The following is a 21,983-nucleotide window of genomic DNA, read 5'->3' as shown; positions in this document are numbered from 1 at the left end:
AGCCTCACAGGAAGAGGAAGCGGCAGAGCGGCGGCCGGGAGGATGAAGGGCCGTCCACCTCCAACACAAGACCAGCCAAACGCTCCCGCAGAGGTCAGGATTATCAAAGATGTCATGACTCGGTTATTAATAGAAAATGTTCTGTTTATACATTTCTTGTGCGTTTCAGAAGCGTATGCCAAGGGCCCATTGCTGGGCCGAGGTGGATTCGGCTCGGTGCATGCTGGGATACGCAGGTCCGACAGACTGCCAGTAAGACGTTTCCTTCCCTGCTTCATTCAAACAGCTTTTAGAAATGGCCATATCAGTGAATGCGTGATTTCCTGTGGTTTATCTGTTCACAGGTTGCCATCAAGTACGTTTGCAAAAGCAGGGCGCCTGAGACGCTGAACGTGGTGAGTTGAAGGTGAATGTGTTGTGAATCTGCATTCAGCTCTGGATGTAATGAATCTTTGGTCTCTGCAGGAAGGTCAGGGTCTGCTGCCGCTGGAGGTGGCGTTGATGACCCTGGTCAATTCGGCTCCTGCCTGCCCAAACGTCCTGCAGCTGCTAGAGTGGTTCGACCATCGCAGACGCTACACCATGATCCTGGAGCGTCCCGTTCCTTGCCAAGATCTCCAGAGTTTCTGCGAGGAGAACGGGTGTCTGGAGGAAACTTTGGCCAAAAAGGTCCTGCTGCAGCTGATCACGGCGCTGAAACACTGCGAGAGCCGCATGAGTCCTGCAATCGATCGTCCAAACCTGAGAACCTTCTGATCTCCACTGAGTCCTACGACATCAAGCTGCTGGACTTCGCTGTGGAGATCTGCTGCAAGACTCGGCCTACCAACAATTTGCAGGTTGCTTTGATCTCACTGCAGTCATGTGTTTGTGAACACCAAAGGGAAGACTTTGATCGGACGCTTGTGGTCTTGTTGTGTCTCTCAGGCACTCTTGAATACGCCCTCCTGAGTGGTTTAGGCAGCACCGCTATTACGCAGGACCGGCTACGGTTTGGTCGGTCGGGTGACGCCTACAGCATCCTGTGCGGCTGTTTCCTTCAGAGGAGCACGCAGGGTCACCTCCAAAAGCAGGCTGACCTTCCTAGAGAGCTGTCTACAGGCAAGAGACGGACATCACGTCCAGATCCAGGTGAAGCGTGTGCTTTTGTGTTGCTGAAGGCTGTGTTGTGTGTAACAGAGTGCCGTCAGCTGATTCGCTGGTGTCTCCGTGCATCGGCATCAGACCGGCCCAGTTTAGAGGACATTGAGAGCCACCCCTGGTTAAACTGAACAGGTGTAAGACCAGTGACACACACTTTCTGGAATCACAGCAGTCACGGCTGGATTGTGTCGTTGGGATCAGTCTAGATCAATGCTTTCGACTGTTTGTATAGGGAGAGCAGAAGTGACACAGGAAGTGCAGAGAACTGCTTCCTGGTCATCTTCAATCCGTGAGGAGCTCTGTGTGGATCCTGAAGGAGCTGAACACACAGCACCAGCAGAAACCAGAGCTAGAAATCAGATAGAGATTGATTTTTTTAGCTAAAGCCTGTTTTTCAGAATGAGAGTTGAGAAAAGGGAGAAAGGGACATTGTGTAAATAAGAGGAACAGACAGAGGCACTAGACACTAAATTGTACATATAATTCATATTTATTAATGTTTAGATGTAATAGATTTTTAGTTGGTTTGCAAAAGGAGTCTGTGCTGTCTAAAACCAGCTTGTGGTTTTATAAATTCATTGAATCATATAAAGAAATGTAATTTCAATTATACATTTAGTGTAAATATATTTGAATAAAGCCTGTACATTTGCAGATGATTGCAGTGTGTCTTTTAGTGGACAGAGGGTTAATGTGTGTATTTATTTGTTATGTTACACTTTAAGTGATACATTCTGCTATTTCTAAGGATTAGGATAAAACATGAACACAGTGAATTATGATAATACTGTATATTATACCTTTTAGTGCAAATACACTCTTAAAAATAAAAGGTACAAAAGTTGTCACTGGGGCAGTAGATTTTTAAAAGGGACATATTTATACCTAAAGGGTCCATTTTTTGAGCCTAATGGGTACAAAAGTGTATTTTTTTAAAAAGATACCGCCCAGTGACAGCTTTTGTACCTTTATTTCTGAGTATGTATGAATTACAAATAGAAAAAAGGTTTGAAATGATCTGACATTATTTGCTCATTTAGCAATAAACTGCATAACTCCTGAAGTTTTGAAGTTTCTTTTGAAACACTTCAGTCAATAAATGTGACGATGCTGGCCTCACAAAGAAAGTCAGAAAGGTAACCTTATCCCTGACTTGTTAAACTCTCATTAAACCCACTTGTTAAAACCCTTTACAGCAAGAATCCCATTCCAGAACTCAAGAAATGACTAAATTCCTCTGAATTCTGATATTTTTGTGTTAATATCAGGCAATTGTTTTGGACTTCATCACAATTCTGGTTTTGATGCATGTGTCAGTGTTGTGAGGAAGTCACTGTGCAAAAGTTTATGGAGAAAATGATATGGCAATATATCTCTCGCTCTTTATGTACGGTCAGTGTAATTCTGTCAGCTTCCCTGAAAAAAAGAAAGAGTAAAGAAAGGAATAAAAGAAGGACAGAAAGAGAGAGAGAGAGAGAGAATCTACAGCTGTCGGAAGGGAAGTACAGATAAATAACTTCAATAAAACTGACCTTGAGACAATATCACACTGAAATGTAATGATGATACACTCAGCTTGTCGTTAGGCCGTCCTCTTTGCTGCTGTGTCCAAGAAAGACCTTGATTCCAGACCAGAATCACTGATGTCAGGTACTGAGATATATATATATATATATATATATATATATATATATATACACATAGTCATTTTCAAAGAAGCCTGTCTGAACTGGTTTGGTAAATGAGAACTGAGAACAAGTGTAAAAAACCTCAACACGTGAAGTTATTAAATAAATGAATCTACTTTTCTTTAGCATGGATGCATTAAACTGAACAAAAGTGACTATAAAGACATGCAAAGTGTTACAAAATCTTTCTTTGTTAAATAACTCCACCCTCCGAGGCTTTGATTTGAGCCCTCCTTGCTGTGTGCTTCTTCACCCCGTCACACTTGTGAAGAATGCGGGCAAGAGTGTGAAGAAACACCGGCAAGTGATCTCATCTTCACCCCCTTGTTTTTTTTTCTACCTCCCCTTTAGTCCTCCGCCATGGAAGAACTGCTACAACGGCTCACCGAGATCAGCGTCCATCAGCAACAAATCGTTGAGCATCTGGCAACTCGACAGGCCGAACCGGAGCAGGAGCTCGCTGCCCTACGGTCCGCCGCCGCCCAACGCATTCCGCTGCCTGACCCCCGAGCCCAAGCCACCAAGTTGCTACTAAAAATGTCCGCACATGACGATCCCGAGGCATTCCTGCAAATGTTCAAGACAACTGCGAATGCAGAAGGTTGGCACCCAGAGGAGTGAGCACGAATACTGGCCCCTGTTAACCGGTGAGGCACAGCGTGCGTATTTCTCCCTTTTCGGTGGAGAGCTAACTAGAAGTACCCCAAGAGATTCTCTCCTGGCTCAGCCTTTCACCCATTTTCCACAGCTGGGAGTACAACCCACACCTCCCCGCCCGAGCGCAAGCGGCCAAACTCGCACGCCTCACCCAGAACTGGCTCCTCGATGTGACCCCATTGGTGGGTCAGGTGGCGGAGCAGGTCATTCCTGAGAGCCCTTCCCCGCTTACACAGACAAGCTGTCAGGATGAGGAACCCAGCTACCACCATGGAGCTCGTTGAGGCGATGGAGCTGGCGGACTCGGCCCAACATCAGGAGTCTGAGGAGCGAGCGTCTCCTTTTCCCCAGGGGGTGGTCCAGGAGCGGAGGGCACGCCACGACCAGTCAACAGGCCAGCGGTTCCCTCTGCTCACAACAAGCCGATTTCAACGGACGATCCGGCACCTCTTGCACGCGCGTGGCTGGCTGGCTGGCTGGCTGGCTGGCTGCATCGTCCACCACGAGCCACCCAAGGAAACCCTGGAAGCTAGGGTTAGGGTGAACGGCCAGCCGGCAGCCCATTGCACCGTCGTAGAGCATGTCAAGGAGATGAGGGAACGGATAGGCCGCGTCATGCCGTTAGTCCGGGACCACCTGTGCAAGGCTCAGCAGTCCCAACAGCGGCACTACAACTGGGCAGCCCAACCACGGGAATTCCAGCCCGGTGACAAGGTCATGGTCCTCGTTCCTACGGCTGCATGCAAGTTCTTAGTGAACTGGCAAGGACCCTACAACGTGGTGGATAGAATTAGCCTGGTCACATACAGACTACACCAGTCCGACCAGTTCTTTGATGTGTTCTCCCCTAGTCCCGGCCGGACCCAGGTCATCGAGCATGAGATCCGGACACATCCTGGAGTTAATGTCTGGCAGTGGTTTTACCGCATCGCAGAGGCTCGTCGGCAGGCTATTGAGGAGGAAATTCCACAAATGCTCAAGGTGGGAGTAACTGAGCCGTCCCATAGCATGTGGTCCAGCCCCATAGTGATAGTACCGAATCCCGATGGCACCCTCCGTTTCTGCAACGATTTCCGCCGCTTAAATGAGGTCTCAGAGTTTGACGGATACCCCATGTCTCACGTGGATGAATTGTTGGACTGACTGGGAAGGGCCCGCTTTATCTCCACACTGGACTTGACCAAGGGCTACTGGCAGGTACCCCTATCGAAATCCTCTAAACCCAAAACTGCATTTTCTACCTCCAGCAGACACTGGCAGTAACGTCCCTAGCAGCGAGGAACATGTGCACCCGCTCGTCACAGGCTGATCGGTTCCAGCTGCCCCCAATCAGCAAAGCAGCAGAAGAAAGCCACGCGGCACGCTGACGGGGAGCATTTCGCCTCCATGAACACCGACACTAACCGCTCTTCTTTTATTCCCCACAGAATGCAGCATTTAGCCTGATCAGCCTGAACCACACGGCACTGTCTGACTGACGACCGGGAAAAAAGCGATGGAGAAGCCACGGGAAGAAGCCGCTGCCCCTTGCACCCCGGACCAGAGAGAGGAGCCCGTGCGGCCGCTGTACTCCACCCCTTACCTGGATCCTTCCCCCTGGAACACTACCCGACCTGCTCTTCCCCTGCAGCACGACGAGGACACCAGTTCCCCCATTTATTGTGGACACTTTTCCCCCCTGGACACTTTATTTTGTATATTTCTGTTAATAAAAAGGCCTGACGCCACACCCACTGTGTCTGTCGTTGGCTCCTTCCACCACAATATATATATATATATATATATATATATATATATATATATACACATTGCTGTAATAATACACAAATAGCTTGTAGTTGAAACAAGGTAAAACAAAACAAAGCTGTGAAACAGAAAATGTCTAGCTCGGTCAAACAGCTACAATAGAGTGTAACATAGATGTAGGAATATACAGCAACTACTTAGCCTGGTATCAGCAGGAACCTGGAGAAGCTCCTAAACTCCTCATTTATTACATAAACAGTCTCCAGTCAGGAACTCCATCTAGATTCAGTGGAAGTGGAGCTGAGCGTGAAACTGATTTCTCTCTGACCATCAGTGGAGTCCAGACTGAAGATACAGTTCCTTTCAATTCTTCAGTTTTATTGACAATTCAACTTTCAAGATGACTTTGAGAAATGAGTAGATGCAACTAGAGAAAGAAAACCAATCAATCATAATTTGGGTTTTCTGAATAAACAATGAATATTGTGTGTATACTAGTATATTACTAGTACATTAAAACATATTACTATGTTTTACAGGCATTAAGTTATCTAAACAGTGTTTGCTAGAACAGTTAGATTTTACAGTGCAGTTACTTCATTACAAGTAAGCTTTCAGCCATAGTCCTTTATTTATTGTATGTTTACATGAAAGGGAACCCTGGTTATTAATACTTGTGTGGCTTTATATAATGTAAATGATGTCCCTTACTGAAATATGTAGAAGAAAACCCATGAATGGTTTATATTATTAAAAAAATCCACATTGTTTTATACATATTTTAGACTTTAGTGATGCCATTATCCTGATGACGTAAAATGGTTGCACTCGGTGATCTAGACAACTCAGAAAACACAACTCGGAAAATAAACCGACTGACCACCTCAAATGAAAGAGATTACAGGAATGAGTCAAAAGCATCAGAGCTAAAGTGGAAAGGACAAAGAAACAAATCTTTAGGAAGTTTAATTCGTCTACAGGCATCATCACATTATTTTCTTCCTACTCTTATCGCTAGGAAAATGGCAAATGTCAAACATCGCTTCTCTTGTTGCTCTTCGACTGAAAATTTAAACCAAAATGACACAACATTTTATCAGATTTTATTTTCTGAACTGTTTATTAGTTGTGCTGTGGTAAAAAGCACCAGTAGCTCAAGGAGTGAAATCATTTGACGTCATTGATGCAGAATGTACTGGGCAGTTGATTATTTATCATGGGTTTCTATTACATACTTCCGTAAGAGACATTATTTAAGTTATATTATTATAAGAATCCAAGTAACCAAGAACCCAGTTATCCAAGTCACTTTGACTGAGCCTGAATTTAAAACTGTGCAAACAGCTACAATAGAGTGTTAGATTGACATTGGGATACGCTACGGTCACTTATATTAGTATCAGCAGAAACTTGAAGAACCTCCTAAACTCCTCATATATCAAATGAACACCCTCCAGTCAGGAACTCCATCTAGATTCAGTGACAGGAACAAGAGATACGTCCAGACTGAAGATACAGGAGATTATTACTGTCAGAGTTTCCCCTACATCAACAGTCAATATGTGTTCACACAGTGATAAAGAGTCGTATCTGAGCTGATGAGAGGATCACAAACAACACACACACACACACACATATATAGTTTTTACTGCAAAACAGTAAATGGTTGATCAATCATTGGGAAGCTCAGTCTCACTGCTGAGAGTCTCAGTGAACAAACATCATCTCTCTTTAGTCCTGACTCATTCTGTTCCTCTCAGAATAGATCAGCTCCATCAGCAGATGTTTCACAGGAGCTTGAAGATACAGTCAGACTACACCGAGTCAACACACACAGAACCAACAGTCATCTGTTTCAGTGGTTGGGGTTCATCATTTGACTACTCAAAATAGTTTCATAATTTCCTCCATTTGCAGGTGTTTTCATGGTTCAGTGAGTGAACCCTGAATATTTCAATGTAAAAGAGAAGACAAAATATTCATCAAAACAGACATAATAATAATGTAATAAGAGGTTTTTACAATAGTGTAATATAAAGGTTTTATTTTTTAATTTATACATTTAAATGACATTTCAAATTGAAATATTTGATACATATTAATTAGTTTAACAGTGTACTTGCTCTCAATGAACACTAAATCCATCAAAGCCTTAATAAACACATGAACATTTAACTCAGAAAATCACATTAGAGTACTGCCAAAGCATTGAACAACAAGACTGTAAATAAATCTATGTAAATATGTCTATTATCTGCCCTGTAAAGTAACCATATCTTCCTAAAGAATCACCATAGTTTACTAAATATAAGTTGGACATACATGTGTGGTTCAAATGAACCACAACAAAAAAATATATATTTATTATTTATTTATTCTTTTCAAAGGATTAAACCCCAGTTAAATAAAAGAACATTACTGTTTTGTAGATTATTATTATTGTATTGTAGATTATTAAAGTATTTTAGAGCGATATCGACTGTTTTATTCTAGAGGGGGCGTCACTGGCATGTGAATAAACTCTTATGAACATGAACGTTTGGCAAATAGCAGCAAAGCATAATATTAATATTGCTGAATTTTCAGGAGTGCTTAAAACTATATAATCTAAACAGTAATCTAAATCTTAATGAAAGTTATCAAAAAACACTACATGTGTTAAAGAATATAGCCATTTTTGTCTATACTGGCTGTTTTAATGATCATTTATTAAGTGTTTGTCCACCAGTGGATTTATTAATGAAACTTATCAATTTAAATCTGACTTAATTTACTTTTGTATTAAAACTAACTTGTAACATTTTAGTCCCTATCAGTGATGATTTTCTTCATGTTCTTCATAATTCTTTCAGTTGAATTCAGTTACAGGTTGTGCCACATTCAGTTATCTGTCTTCGAGAGTGAACTACAGTCTTCAGGTGAATGATTTAAATAGTGAGAGTCACTTTACATCATCAGACATGCTTCAGTGCTCTGAGAGAGTTTATAGCGCTGTGAGTTTAACACTTCATGACTGACACAGCAACAAAAACAGCAACTACAATGACATTGATCATATTCTTCTTGATCTTAGGGATGTATTTTCAAGGTAAGACCTTTCATTCAGTTAGCTCTCTTAAAAGTTATTTCAAACTTTTTAAATATCACGTCGTTTAATTGTTCTTCAGACTCTGCAGGACAGGTGACTGTGATTCAGACTCCAACAGAGAAACATGTTCAGAACGGACAAACAGTGACTCTGACCTGTAAAACCAGCAGCTCTATTGGACGCCAGTCAGACGGTTGGTGTGGGTCATGTCTCTCCTGGTACCTACAGAAACCTGGAGAAGCTCCTAAACTATTAGTGCACAGCATTAAAACACTCCGGTCAGGAACTCCATCAAGATTCAGTGGAAATGGAGCTGACCGTGGAACTGATTTCTCTCTGACCATCAGTGGAGTCCAGACTGAAGATACAGGAGATTATTACTGTATGGCTATAAACTATATCAGTAATAGCTGGGTGTTCACACAGTGATAAAGAGTCGTACAAAAACCTGATACAGCTGAGAGATACTGCAGCTGCTCTACAACACAATCACACACAACACTGATCAGAGAACACACACTCATAACACAAAATAAATAGATGGTGAAGTTTATTGTTATAAATATGGCAATGCTTTACTTTAGATGTCCTATCCCTTTACCCATTAAATCAAACTAGAAAACATCTATCTGCATTAGACAGGGAAGGTAAAGTTACACGTTTGCTTCTTTTTATATCATGTTTGCTCATACAGTCATATCTTTCTGAGAAAACTGAAAATAGTAAATACTGGAAATGGTACATATGCAACAGGAGAATAAAGGCCTCCTGAGTAAATTGTAAATTCCCAAAAGTAATTTTTATAAGAAAAATATACATATGTAAAACTTTCAGCCTTAGTCTCTAGCTTCCACTAACTACAGTACACTCGTTCACAGTAGAAAGACGTTCCAGCAGATAACTTTATTTTAAGGTGTCCATAATACAGACTAATTACAGTAAGTACTTAGTAGAAGCTTAGTAGTACTTACATGAAACAAAATGTACTGATCATGTACCTAAGTTGTGGAACAGCTTGTACTTACACTTTGCAATTATGTAGATGTAACAGACAGCTACTGTTACACATATGTTACAGGCCAAGTCTGTTACCACGACTATCTGCGTGTGTCGGTATGGCCAACCTTTCTGCTGACTGATGTTGCTACTCATGTTGCAGTAAAGTAGGGTTTGTAAGACCCCTTGGGCCTTGTCTAGACTATACTTAAAGTATTAAAAGTCTGCTAAACTGGAACAACTCATTTTGTACTTAATGCACTTTAATTGTGCAGATGTAGTGCTGAAATCTGACTAAAGATTTGAAAATCTAAAAACGTACTGTAAATAAAGTTTTTGCATTTGGATCCCTAACTCTGTTGTCAGTCTCCATGTTACAGCTACAAACCCCCATGTTGAATTTGTCCCCTACACCCCCAAAACACAACTGATGTCACCATTTGACGCACCTCACTTTGTACAGATTATTTAATATTGAGCTTTTATATAAAATAAAGTGAGTGATGCTGCATTCAAGACCACAGTCAGTGAGTTAAAGAAAAAAAATAATGGCTTTAATAAATGCTTTCATCTGTATCTGAAATTATTAGACCCATAATAATACAGTACATAGTGCAGCTCAAGCTGTTGTGAATCCCGCCCACTTCTTTACATCATCAGACATGCTTCAGTGCTCTGAGAGTGTTTATAGTGCTGTGAGTTTAACACTTCATGACTGAGAGCAGAACACAACACAATCTTCATCATCACACAAGACTCAACTACTACAATGAACAACATCCTCATCCTCATCTGGACATTGCTGTGCTGTACTCAAGGTACATGATGAGAGCTTGAAACAGTATAATTAATAAAGTTAGCTATGGTAAGGGCCTACGGTATACTAAAAAATTGCCTTGATGCGTATACATTAATTATATTACATTTCTCTCTCAGGCTCCAGTGGACAGATCACAGTTACTCAAACTCCTGAAGTTCAAACAACTGAACTAGAAAAGACTGTAGTGATGAGATGCACCGCCAGCACTCCTTTAACAGGCTGCAGCCCATCACCATGTCTGTCCTGGTACTTACAGAAACCTGGAGAAGCTCCTAAACTCCTGATATATTTAATAAACAGCCTCCAGTCAGGAACTCCATCTAGATTCAGTGGAAGTGGATCTGGGAGTGATTTCTCTCTGACCATCAGTGGAGTCCAGGCTGAAGATACAGGAGATTATTACTGTCAGAGTTATCACTACATCAACAGTAAAGATGTGTTCACACAGTGATAAAGAGTCGTACAAAAAGCTGTGAGTCAGAGTCACAGTGACTGCACTGATACAGCTGAGAGATACTGCAGCTGCTCTACAACACAATCACACACAACACTGATCAGAGAACAAACATGCAGAGGTATAAACTCAAGCTTTTATTAATTTTGCAGAGTGTGACAGTAATAAAAGACTATAATGCCACCAGAAAATGTCAACTCTTCTGGTGTTTTCAACAAACACACCTAAGAGTATTATCACAAAACATTGTCTTGTCTGGTAATGCTTTAGATTACAACATACAGAGTAAGTACACTAAATTTCCAGTGTGTAATGAGGAGGCGGATGTCGGCGTAGAAACCATGTGCAGAAGTTTATTAGAAGGGCAACAAACATAAACGTAATTCAGGTAGAGGTCACACACAGAGAGGCAGTCCGACAGGCTGACAGGTTCAGGGATAATCCAAGAGTAATCAAGTGATCAATAAACAGGCAATGGGTCTTTACCAGGCAGTGAATCCAGACAGGCAAACAGATCAGAGATCTGTAGTCAGGCAAACAGGCAGAGATCATACACTTGGCAGTCAATAGAACAATGGTAAGCAAACACTTGGTAAGGCGGTGATACTGGCAATACTTCACATTGAGCACATGGTGGGCCTCTTGATATAAAGCCCACAAACAGGAAATGACTGCAGAGGAGCACTACTAGTACTCTGGCGATGGCTTCCTCTGCTGGCTAGGCACGTTTTTTGTAATTGTAGTGCACTTACAATTGTACTATTGTAGGTGGCATTCACAGTCTCCAGTGCCATTCAGCTTTCTGAGTTACCACTCACCACATTCACTGCTACAGTTACTGATATAAACGCCAATTGGATCAAATCAAGCCCTTCCCAACAGTCTCAGCTAAGCATTTGAAATGGCATAATGGTTAGAGAACACAAATTCAAGTATGAATCACCATACCTGGCCACAAGTCACTTCAGTCACTATTTAATAGCTCATCACTCTTTTTTTTGTGTGACTTAAATAATAGTCACTTGACTTGAACAAATCTGGAATGCTGTGTTTTATAACCAATTATGGTTTGGCTTTTTGATAATGTTTATACATTCATATAAGGTCAGTCCATGTTTAATGATGAGCGCATTGTCCACTGATCAGTGGTTTGAGTTACAGCTTTTTAGGTAAATTATTCAAATTTTCATCGACATGCTTCAGTGCTCTGAGAGAGTTTATAGTGCTGAGAGTTTAACACGTCATGACTGACACTTTAACAGACACAACAACTAAAATGACATTCATCATCTTCTTGATCTTGACAATTTGTTTTCATTGTAAGACAATATAGTTTGATCTTTGCAGTTGTAATTCAAACATTTCTATTCTCTATTCAGTTCTGAAAGTTTAATGTCGTTTAATTGTTCTTCAGACTCTGCAGGACAGGTGACTTCGATTCAGACTCCAACAGAGAAACATGTTCAGAACGGACAAACAGTGACTCTGACCTGTACAACCAGCAGCTCTATTGGACGCCGGTCAGATGGTGACTGCAAGTCTTGCGTCTCGTGGTACCTACAGAAACCTGGAGAAGCTCCTAAACTTTTAGTGTACAGCATTAAAACCCTTTACTCTGGAACCCCATCAAGATTCAGTGGAAATGGAGCTGATTATGGAACTGATTTCTCTCTGACCATCAGTGGAGTCCAGACTGAAGATACAGGAGATTATTACTGTCAGAGTTACCACTGGATCAACAATAAACCTGTGTTCACACAGTGATAAAGAGTCGTACAAAAACCTGATACAGCTGAGAGATAATGCAGCTGCTCTACAACACAATCACACACAACACCGATCAGAGAACACACACTAATGCCCATTAGTAAATGGCAACATGCCATGCATCATCTTGAAATGAAAGCTTCATGTAGTCAGTTATTTCTCTGGATAAACTATGATGTATATAATGCTTTTAATCTATTTCAGACTAATATATTTACTAGCATTACCGTCTACATGCAAAATTATGTATGCTAAATTAATAATTTAAGCGCAGTGTAAATCTTTGCCTGCTTCAATGCATTAACAAAATGATTGTTGAAACAGTTGCAGTTACTACTGCACAGATCGAAAGACTAATGTATACAAACATAAATCCTGCATATATATATATATATATATATATAGTGAAGAGCATCCTGAGAGATCACCAGCGTCACCCTGGAAACAAACAAGGAACACCTTGCCACAGGTGATTCTTCACCCCGTCACAATATATATGTGTGTTGAGAGTCACTTTGCATTATAGTCACGTCTCAATGCTCTGAGAGTGTTTATAGTGCTGTGAGTTTAACACTTCATGACTGAGAGCAGAACACAACACAATCTTCATCATCACACAAGACTCAACTACTACAATGAACAACATCCTCATCCTCATCTGGACCGTTGCAGCTTTTATCCTAGGTGAAATACTATGATTTTATATTAAAAAAAAGTTACTGTTGTTCTTGTTTTTACCAATTTAGTATACAAATAGTCTTCCATAAAGGTGATTTACAAACAAACTGACTTTTTCTCTTCTTCAGAATCCAGAGGAGTCACTCTGACTCAACCTAAAGTTAAAACTGTCCAGCTCGGTCAAACAGCTACAATAGAGTGTAACATAGATGTAGGAATATACGGCAGCTACTTACACTGGTATCAGCAGAAACCTGGAGAAGCTCCTAAACTCCTCATTTATTACATAAACAGACTCCAGTCAGGAACTCCATCTAGATTCAGTGGAAGTGGATCTGGAAGTGATTTCTCTCTGACCATCAGTGGAGTCCAGACTGAAGATACAGGAGATTATTACTGTCAGAGTGCACACTATATCAGTAATAGCTGGGTGTTCACACAGTGATAAAGAGTCGTACAAAAAGTTGTGAGTCAGAGTCACAGAGACTGCACTGATACAGCTGAGAGATACTGCAGCTGATGATGAGAGGATCACAAACAAAACAAGGATTATGGCAAAAATTTTAAATTTAACAATATTTATTTACAAATTTATTTAATAGGCATATACAGTGCATCATATTATCATTCATTCATTATGTGATAATTGTAAAGTCTAGTATTAATTTGTCTTGTTTATCAAGATCACACACTGAGGGCTGATATGAGACTCACATCAAAGTCTGCATCTTTAAAATTATTAATAAAATGAAAAATGTCCCCAGGTCACCACATTCATAGTTTGACTACAGTCCTGTTTCTAACACTCAATTAAACACTTAACTATCAAATTAACTCCAACAATGATTCAGTGTTACTTTTATCACCACTCCAGTGATTTTTTTATAAACACTGAGAAGTATTAATTATTAATTTAACACTCCGAGATTTATTGAAATACGAGACTTATTTATTGAAGATTTATTGAAGTCCACACATGAGCGGTTTACCAAATAATCCAGGCTTATTTCAGTTAATCCCACTTATTATCGGTGGATTTTAAAAAAATGATTCAGACTCAAGACAATAATAACGTTCCTGTTTCTGTCTGAATTAGTAATAGTTTATCTGCTGTTCTGCTTGACTAGAGAAGCGAAACCCATCTGTTTCCGTCCAGATTATGGACCAATCAAACGGTCTGAAAATCTCATTTTCATGGTCAGGGTGGAGTGATTGTGACGGTCTCAGAATAGAGCAGCTCTGTCTCCAGAGACCATGTTCAAACCCCAAGAGCTTTATTTGACTCCATTTACTGCTACTGATGGAGCTTGTGAAAAACACTACATGCGTCTTGATCTGTTAGTTGTGGAATGATGTGGTCGGACACAAACGGAGCTTGTTGAGAAGCTTTATTGAATGTTGCAGCAAACACAGCAGATTGAAAGATCAGCCAGTGCTTTGACACTAGAGCTCTCTTTCAGTCTTGAGTTACAGTAAATGACTACAGCTGCAGCACTAGACTCACGTGAATCCTGCCTGACACAGGACACTCAGATACGGCTCATCTTCAGGAGAGAAACATCAGCACTGCGGCGACTAACAGCGACTCTTGTGGAACGAGACGTCACAAGAAGCTCCATCATGTGTTACTCTGCAGGCGTACTTCTCTCCCTTTTCCCAGCGTGCTTTGCTGAGGGTCAGGACGCTACTGCGGCTGTAGAGGCCGTCCCCACTCGCTCTCTGCGCTGGTCACGACCCCTCGGTGACCTCTGAGTCGTCCAGCGTCCAGCTCACCTGCGCCCCTGTGGAGAGTAAGAGCTGAGCAGGCAGAGCAGTGCGGCTGAGTCTCCAGAGATCTGCAGAGAAGAGGCGGCAGCAGAGACACCGAGGGCTTCTCTGTGGGACCAGCTGCAGGAGACAAACACAACACATTCACAAACACACTCTTCTGCAGCGTTCACAGCATTTCTACAGGACTTTCAGCAGCAGGCGTGAGGCGCAGTCACGATCACCATCTCATCACAGTTCATGTGATAAACACAAACTACACGATCACTGCCTACATTTATATCAAACTTCAGAAAGAAAACTAAACTAAAGCAGGGCACTGACCGCTTCGATTCCAGTAGTGTTCCAGTAGTCTAAAATGTTGTGACCACAGTTCAGATGAAGTTAAGTTATGTTGCTGATTATAATAGAAAACATTAGAAATGAGCTGATATACACACAATATAGAAGTTACAGAATCACTATACATTTTAATTCAATTAGACGTCATAAATGAAACTAAACACACAAGACACCGACTGATTAGTGGGTTTTTTTCTGTTGAATATTTTTTAATTCTTTATAAATGAAATTTAAACAGAGATTTTGTGACTAAAATGATATCACTGTTGTTCGTAATTAGAAAACAACTGAATCAACTGAATTTTTAAATCTGTATTTTTTTTTTCTTTCTTTCTTTTTTGGTTTTTACAAATCGTTCCTGTATTTAAAAGCACGGAATTATAAGAAGCAGCGCTAAATAGTCCTCTCATGTTTTATTTTTTTTTACAGCTAAAAATGTGACTAATTTAAGATGAAATGTTGTGACACAGTTCAAATGAAGTTAATATTATGTTGCTGAATATATTAGAAAACATTAGAAATGAGCTGATATACACACAATATACAAGTTACAGACTCACTTTATATTTCAATTCTTCAATTCAATCTCATGAATGAAATTAAACACAGAAGACACCGACTGCTTAAATTTCATTAGGTTTTACATCCCAAAGAAAAATCTCTTTTAGATATTTTTCAACTTTTCAGTTCTTTATAACTAAAATTTAAACAAAGATTTTGTAACTAAAAATAATATGTTTTTATAATTAGAAAATACAGAATCAACAGAATTTATATATTTTTTGACAAATCGTTCCTGTTTTTAAAAAGACTGAATTATAAAAACAACGATAGCAAACGAGATTCAGAATCACTGACTGAACTACAGAAAGTAGCTGCTATATATATTCTGATATCAAATCTGTTTATTTTTGTATATCTACAAAAGAAGTTTAGTTACGTATGAACACAGAGTTAAAACTAATGAAGAAAATAAACCAGTAATAAATATTTTATTCATAAATTGTATGTTTGGAGAATTAAAAAGACTTACCGAGCACCAGTTTAGTTCCTCCACCGAAAGTCCACCACAGTGATACGATCTAATGAAAGACTCGTACAAAAACCTCTCTTCACTCGAGTGAACACAAACTCCAGCAGAGACACAAACACTTCAACACACTGAGAGAGAAACACCTCAGATGATAAACACTCAGTGTGACAGAAAACAGTTTTTAAAAAGTACAAGAAAACACTTTCACACAAAATCCTGTCATGTGCTGATAAAACACTTTTAAAGAAATGCATGTGACGAGCTGTGACCTCTGAGGTGACCTTTGACCTCTTCTATCACTGACGATGTTGTATGGTTCATCATAATCATATTTATGTTATTATTATGTGCTCAATCGTCATGATTCACAGAAAAACCCGCAGCTTCAGACAAATGAATCAGTATTTCTGGTCATTTCAGGCTTGTTTGTTTAAATCCAGACTCATTGACACAGTCCTGATGATCTTTATTCAGTCACGAGGAGAACTAGAGCACATGAAAACATTTCACATCAACACTGAAAACACATGATATCAACGTTAATGTTGGTCCATGTATGTTGAGATCACATGACCTGACAGAAACTACTCACTTTATCTTGGTAACACTCAGATACTTTAACTTTATGAATAAATGCATCATGGATGACTGTCAATGTTATTTCTACATCAGCGCTGAAAACTACAAACACCACATACACACTGATAGACATTAAAATAAAGTCAAATATGAATATAAAGTCATATCAGCCAGCGAAACATAAACAAAATATATTTTACAATCAATCCACATGTTATTATCACAACTGGTTCAAAACATTATTTTCAAAGTTAAATATTATCTATAAAGTTTTTAATATTTTGTCAGCAGCTCAAGCTAAACCCCGCCCACTTCTTTACATCATCAGACATGCTTCAGTGCTCTGAGAGTGTTTATAGTGCTGTGAGTTTAACACTTCATGACTGAGAGCAGAACACAACACAATCTTCATCATCACACAAGACTCAACTACTACAATGAACAACATCCTCATCCTCATCTGGACATTGCTGTGCTGTACACAAGGTACATGATGAGAGCTTGAAAACAGTATAAAGTTAGCTAAAGTATAGGCCTACGTTATACTAAAACATTGCCTTGATGCGTATACATTAATTATATTACATTTCTCTCTCAGGCTCCAGTGGACAGATCACAGTTACTCAAACTCCTGAAGTTCAAACAACTGAACTAGAAAAGACTGTAGTGATGAGATGCACCGCCAGCACTCCTTTAACAGGCTGCAGCCCATCACCATGTCTGTCCTGGTACTTACAGAAACCTGGAGAAGCTCCTAAACTCCTGATATATAGAGTTAACAGCCTCCAGTCAGGAACTCCATCTAGATTCAGTGGAAGTGGATCTGACAGTGATTTCTCTCTGACCATCAGAGGAGTCCAGACTGAAGATACAGGAGATTATTACTGTCAGAGTAGACACTATATCAGTGGTAGCTGGGTGTTCACACAGTGATAAAGAGTCGTACAAAAAGCTGTGAGTCAGAGTCACAGTGACTGCACTGATACAGCTGAGAGATACTGCAGCTGATGATGAGCTTATTTCTTACATTCTTTAATGTGTTTTTCATTCATAAATCTTTCTTGGATATTTTTTAATTCATCATTCACAATGTCCCACAATTAAACGAGCCAATCAAATCTGACAATAATTGTGACGGGAAATGTTATTTCAATCCAGAATCAGGTAAATGAGTTCTGCATGATATCTCCTTTTGTGTTTCACAGAACATTAAAATTTAATTCCTCATTTCTTTCTTCTTCTTCTTCCACCACTGAGAAAATCTAAAGTGAAGTACCATGTTAAGAATCATTCTGTGAATATCAGTGGAGAAAATGATGATTTTGATGTTTTCACACTTTTCTCAAAATTCAGTAAAATGAGAGCTTGACTGTGTAGATTTGTATTTGAACTCTGACCCCGCTTCATTCAACTCAGCGAACCGGATTCCAGTTGTTTGCCAAAGAAATTAATTTATTGAGTGAATGTTCTGGGAGAAAACAATGTTATTTTCTTAGTTTCTCTAAAAAGGTCCTCCTCATCTTCTAACAGTGGATCTTATACACCCTTCACTGACAACGTTTCAGTTCCTTACTGGGCAGGGAAATATGTTTCATATAGATCGTATACCTCATGCACACTGTACATTTTCCAGTGCTAAACATATCTCCAGTCAGAACACACACACACACACACACACACACACACACAAAACCCATCACAGTCACTTACAAATACACAGTATATCAAATAAATCATAAAAGATAATACTGAAAATATCATTAAACAACAACATTAACATTAAACAATAAAGTTTGAACCTTCATCTCGGTCCACAGAGACTTCCACACCACTACTAGTCACTAACTAGTTGCACACCCAACAAATGATAGTAAAGAAAATAAAAACAGACATACAAAACAGAAACATAAAGTAAATGGAAAGGAAACAATGGAAAGGAAACAAAAAGAAAATCCCAGCCCATGTTACGTCCCCGCTATGTGTCATTTAACTTAAAATATACCCCTTAAAATAACTTAAAATATATTATCATCTATGAAAAGAAGAAATAAAGATAAAAACTGGCCAAAATAAAAATTTTAATAAAAAATGATATCAAAGCAATTTAGGTAACGCTTTAGATTACAACCTGCAATGTACCACATATTAGTCAGAATTTACAGCGGAGCTATTTTGTAACTAGTACCTCCACAGGACCTACTCGTAAGCAGAGTAAGAAAAAATGACGAGGACGTAGAAGATCTTGAGCAAGATGTTTATTGCAGCATGACAAAACACATAGTACTTTCATAGCGTAGGCCTATGCAAGTTTGCTGATTGGCTGGAAGTCGAAGTCCTGGGCGGCAAGTGATTGGACGTTGGCTGAAGAAGCAGAGACACGGTCTGGTTAAAGTTTGATGTTACAGTCTGAGACTTAGAGACGGCGGGAAAACTTAACTTTAAGAAAAGCAATAGAAGTAACAACACTAGATGGGTTTTCTTCTCATTGTGGCAATGACGTGCAGGCTGGAGCACGCTGAAACGTCTCCAACACAAAACATGATGAATAAAAGCATCACTTAAAGTCGGGTTCAAAAGAGTCATTTGAATCGTTAAACTAACGTAAAGCTTTGAACATCATTCTAGCTCAGAGGCTGTGATGTTCCTCTTTCCCAAAATAATAAATCATGATTAATAATTAAATAATCAGTCACATGATCCAAACTTTCCTCTCTTGCAGAATATAGTTTGGACATGATCCCTTTGACATGAATATGATACGTTTGACTAAGAATGTTCAGATGCAGCTTTTATTTGCTTGGTAACAGAAAATGTCTTATTATTCTATTTCACTCATTAAATATAAGAATTCAGCTCAAAAGATTATGGACACTTTCAGAAACTTTCTAAAGGTAAAATGCACATAAAATGTAAACATCAGTTTAAAGTTTTTGGAAAAGTTGATCTTCAGTGTTTATGTTATATGTTATATGAATTTCTAATGTCTGACTCTGCCTCTGGTTTGCTGTGAAGTCTTTGTAGTTATGCAGTACATTGCGGGTTGTAATCTTGTGTCGAAATTGGTTTACGTGTATGAATCCATGTGTTTAGAAATCAAATTCGTTTTTTTAGTAACCCAGTTAGATCAACACTGTGAATTATAGAGCTAATATTCATCTTAAAGCATTAAAACCTTTAGTGATTTGCCTGAGACTGACAGCCGTTCTGTGTCTGAAGATCATTTACATAGAGACACTTTACATGAGAGTGTTTATAGTGCTGTGAGTTTAACACTTCATGACTGAGAGCAGAACACAACACAATCTTCATCATCACACAAGACTCAACTACTACAATGAACAACATCCTCATCCTCATCTGGACTCTCTGTATATGTATACATGGTGATGTAAAAATGGTGTAATTACTATAAAAAAAAGTGACATTTTTACATAAATCCTGTTTTTTAAACTCTTGCTATGTTGCTAACAGGTCTCAGCGGACAAGTGACTGTGACTCAGACTCCCTCTGTAAAAACAGTTCAGATTGATGAATCCGTCACTATAACATGCAAAACTAACACAATAGTGAGAGATGCCTGTCCAGGTTCATATACATGTATGGCCTGGTACCTGCAGAAACCTGGAGAAGCTCCTAAACTCTTGATTCATTCAGCAAACCAGAGAGAGTCAAACACTCCATCTAGATTCAGTGGAAGTGGATCCAGAACTGATTTCTCTCTGACCATCAGAGGAGTCCAGACTGAAGATACAGGAGATTATTACTGTCAGAGTTATCATAGTGGTTATGTGTTCACACAGTGATAAAGAGTCGTACAAAAAGCTGTGAGTCAGAGTCACAGTGACTGCACTGATACAGCTGAGAGATACTGCAGCTGATGATGAGAGGATCACAAACAACACAAACACATTGAATCAAACACTTCACAGATTTTTTATATGATGTTCTAAGGAGGAAATATACTTATTAATGCAATGTAATATAATTACATAACACTCACTAGATTTGACATTGCCTGAAGAAAAGTTGTGAGGTGCTTGCTGAAGAAAAAATATGTTCACTGTAAAAGTTTTCCCAGTTTTTGCTTCTTTTCTTAGACACCTGTGGCTTTAAGAAAGTGACCATTTATACTGAGACATTTATCAGTCATTTATTTCAGTCTCTAATTAGGATATTGGAAATTCCTATATTTCAGTTATTTATTTATTAGGAGTCGGTCAGCATCTCGTGGTCACAGATTAATAAATGTTTCATATTCAGATTCATATTCTACTGCAGGACTGATGGAAAATCACCCAGCCCTGCTATAGACTTCTGAACAGTTTGAATGAGCTCACAATCTACTTTATTAACAGATTTCAACAGACCTCTGAATCCTGTTTCCTTTTCTAACTTCATTGACATTTTATGTCGATCACTATTGATTGTAAAAAATGCTCTTGTGGCTTTAGTGGCAGAAGAAAATAACATTTTAATCAACATCTTAAAAAATCATCCATTGTTCACTGCATTGCAGTCAAAAGCTGAATTTTATTAAGGTGCCTTTTCATTGGTCTGAAGTGGAAAAAAGCTAAATACAGCTGTGAATGGTTTAAGTTTGTCCACTTTCAACTATTCCCAGAAGTAGACTGGATCGCGCTCATAGAGCAGACGCTCATGTGGTCGAAAGCATTCAACGCTAAAAACTGTGATTGACCAAAACACATCTTAACGCGAGGTGTAACCAGGACCACAGACACCTTTGATAAGAAGAACCTAAATGATCTTTGAGATTTCTGGTAGACATGAATCCAACATGAAACTGTTTATTAGACGTAAAGTGCTGGTACGTTTAGAGGAAACCAAACACTTCCGTTCATAACAAGAAACAACAGCCAAGCACATGTTGACTTTCATCAGGACCTGGATGCTTTGCCATCATTAAAGTTTAGAGGAATAGCCTTGTCAAAGCAGGAGTGACACAGGAAGTGTGGAGAACTGCTTCCTGGTCACCTTCAGTCCGTGAGGAGCTCTGTGTGGATCCTGGAGGAGCTGAACACACAGCACCAGCAGAAACCAGAGCCTGGGATCAGATAGAGATTGGGTTTTTTAGCTAAAGTGTGTTTTTCAGAATGAGAGTAGAGAAAAGGGAGAAATGGGACATTGTGTAAATAAGAGGAACAGACCGAGGCCTTAGACACTAAATTGTACATATAATTCATATTTATTAATGTTTAGATGTAATA

General features: G+C 39.5%; 1 pseudogene and 3 gene segments (V, D, J or C); 3 read left to right on the top strand and 1 right to left on the bottom strand.

Annotated features, from left to right (window-relative positions):
- Positions 1–8,227: 8,227 nt before the first annotated feature.
- LOC122332346 lies at positions 8,228–8,991 on the top strand. The segment is given in 2 exon segments: positions 8,228–8,322; positions 8,402–8,991. Coding segments are annotated over 2 exon segments (429 nt in total).
- A 1,003-nt stretch (positions 8,992–9,994) lies between these two features.
- On the top strand, positions 9,995–10,577 carry LOC122332350 (the record flags this gene model as incomplete). The annotated part of the segment is given in 2 exon segments: positions 9,995–10,136; positions 10,255–10,577. Coding segments are annotated over 2 exon segments (372 nt in total), but the record flags the coding sequence as incomplete, so codon positions are not given.
- A 2,326-nt stretch (positions 10,578–12,903) lies between these two features.
- On the top strand, positions 12,904–13,482 carry LOC122332362. The segment is given in 2 exon segments: positions 12,904–13,043; positions 13,166–13,482. Coding segments are annotated over 2 exon segments (366 nt in total).
- A 1,130-nt stretch (positions 13,483–14,612) lies between these two features.
- The window catches only part of LOC122332334, a 249,997-nt pseudogene continuing 242,626 nt past the window's right edge, over positions 14,613–21,983 (bottom strand).

This window comes from Puntigrus tetrazona, unplaced genomic scaffold, assembly GCF_018831695.1.
Source record: "Puntigrus tetrazona isolate hp1 unplaced genomic scaffold, ASM1883169v1 S000000009, whole genome shotgun sequence".
Lineage (NCBI taxonomy): Eukaryota > Metazoa > Chordata > Actinopteri > Cypriniformes > Cyprinidae > Puntigrus > Puntigrus tetrazona.
The sequence above is the reverse complement of the archived record's forward strand: the minus strand, read 5'-3'. Positions and strand labels throughout refer to the sequence as shown.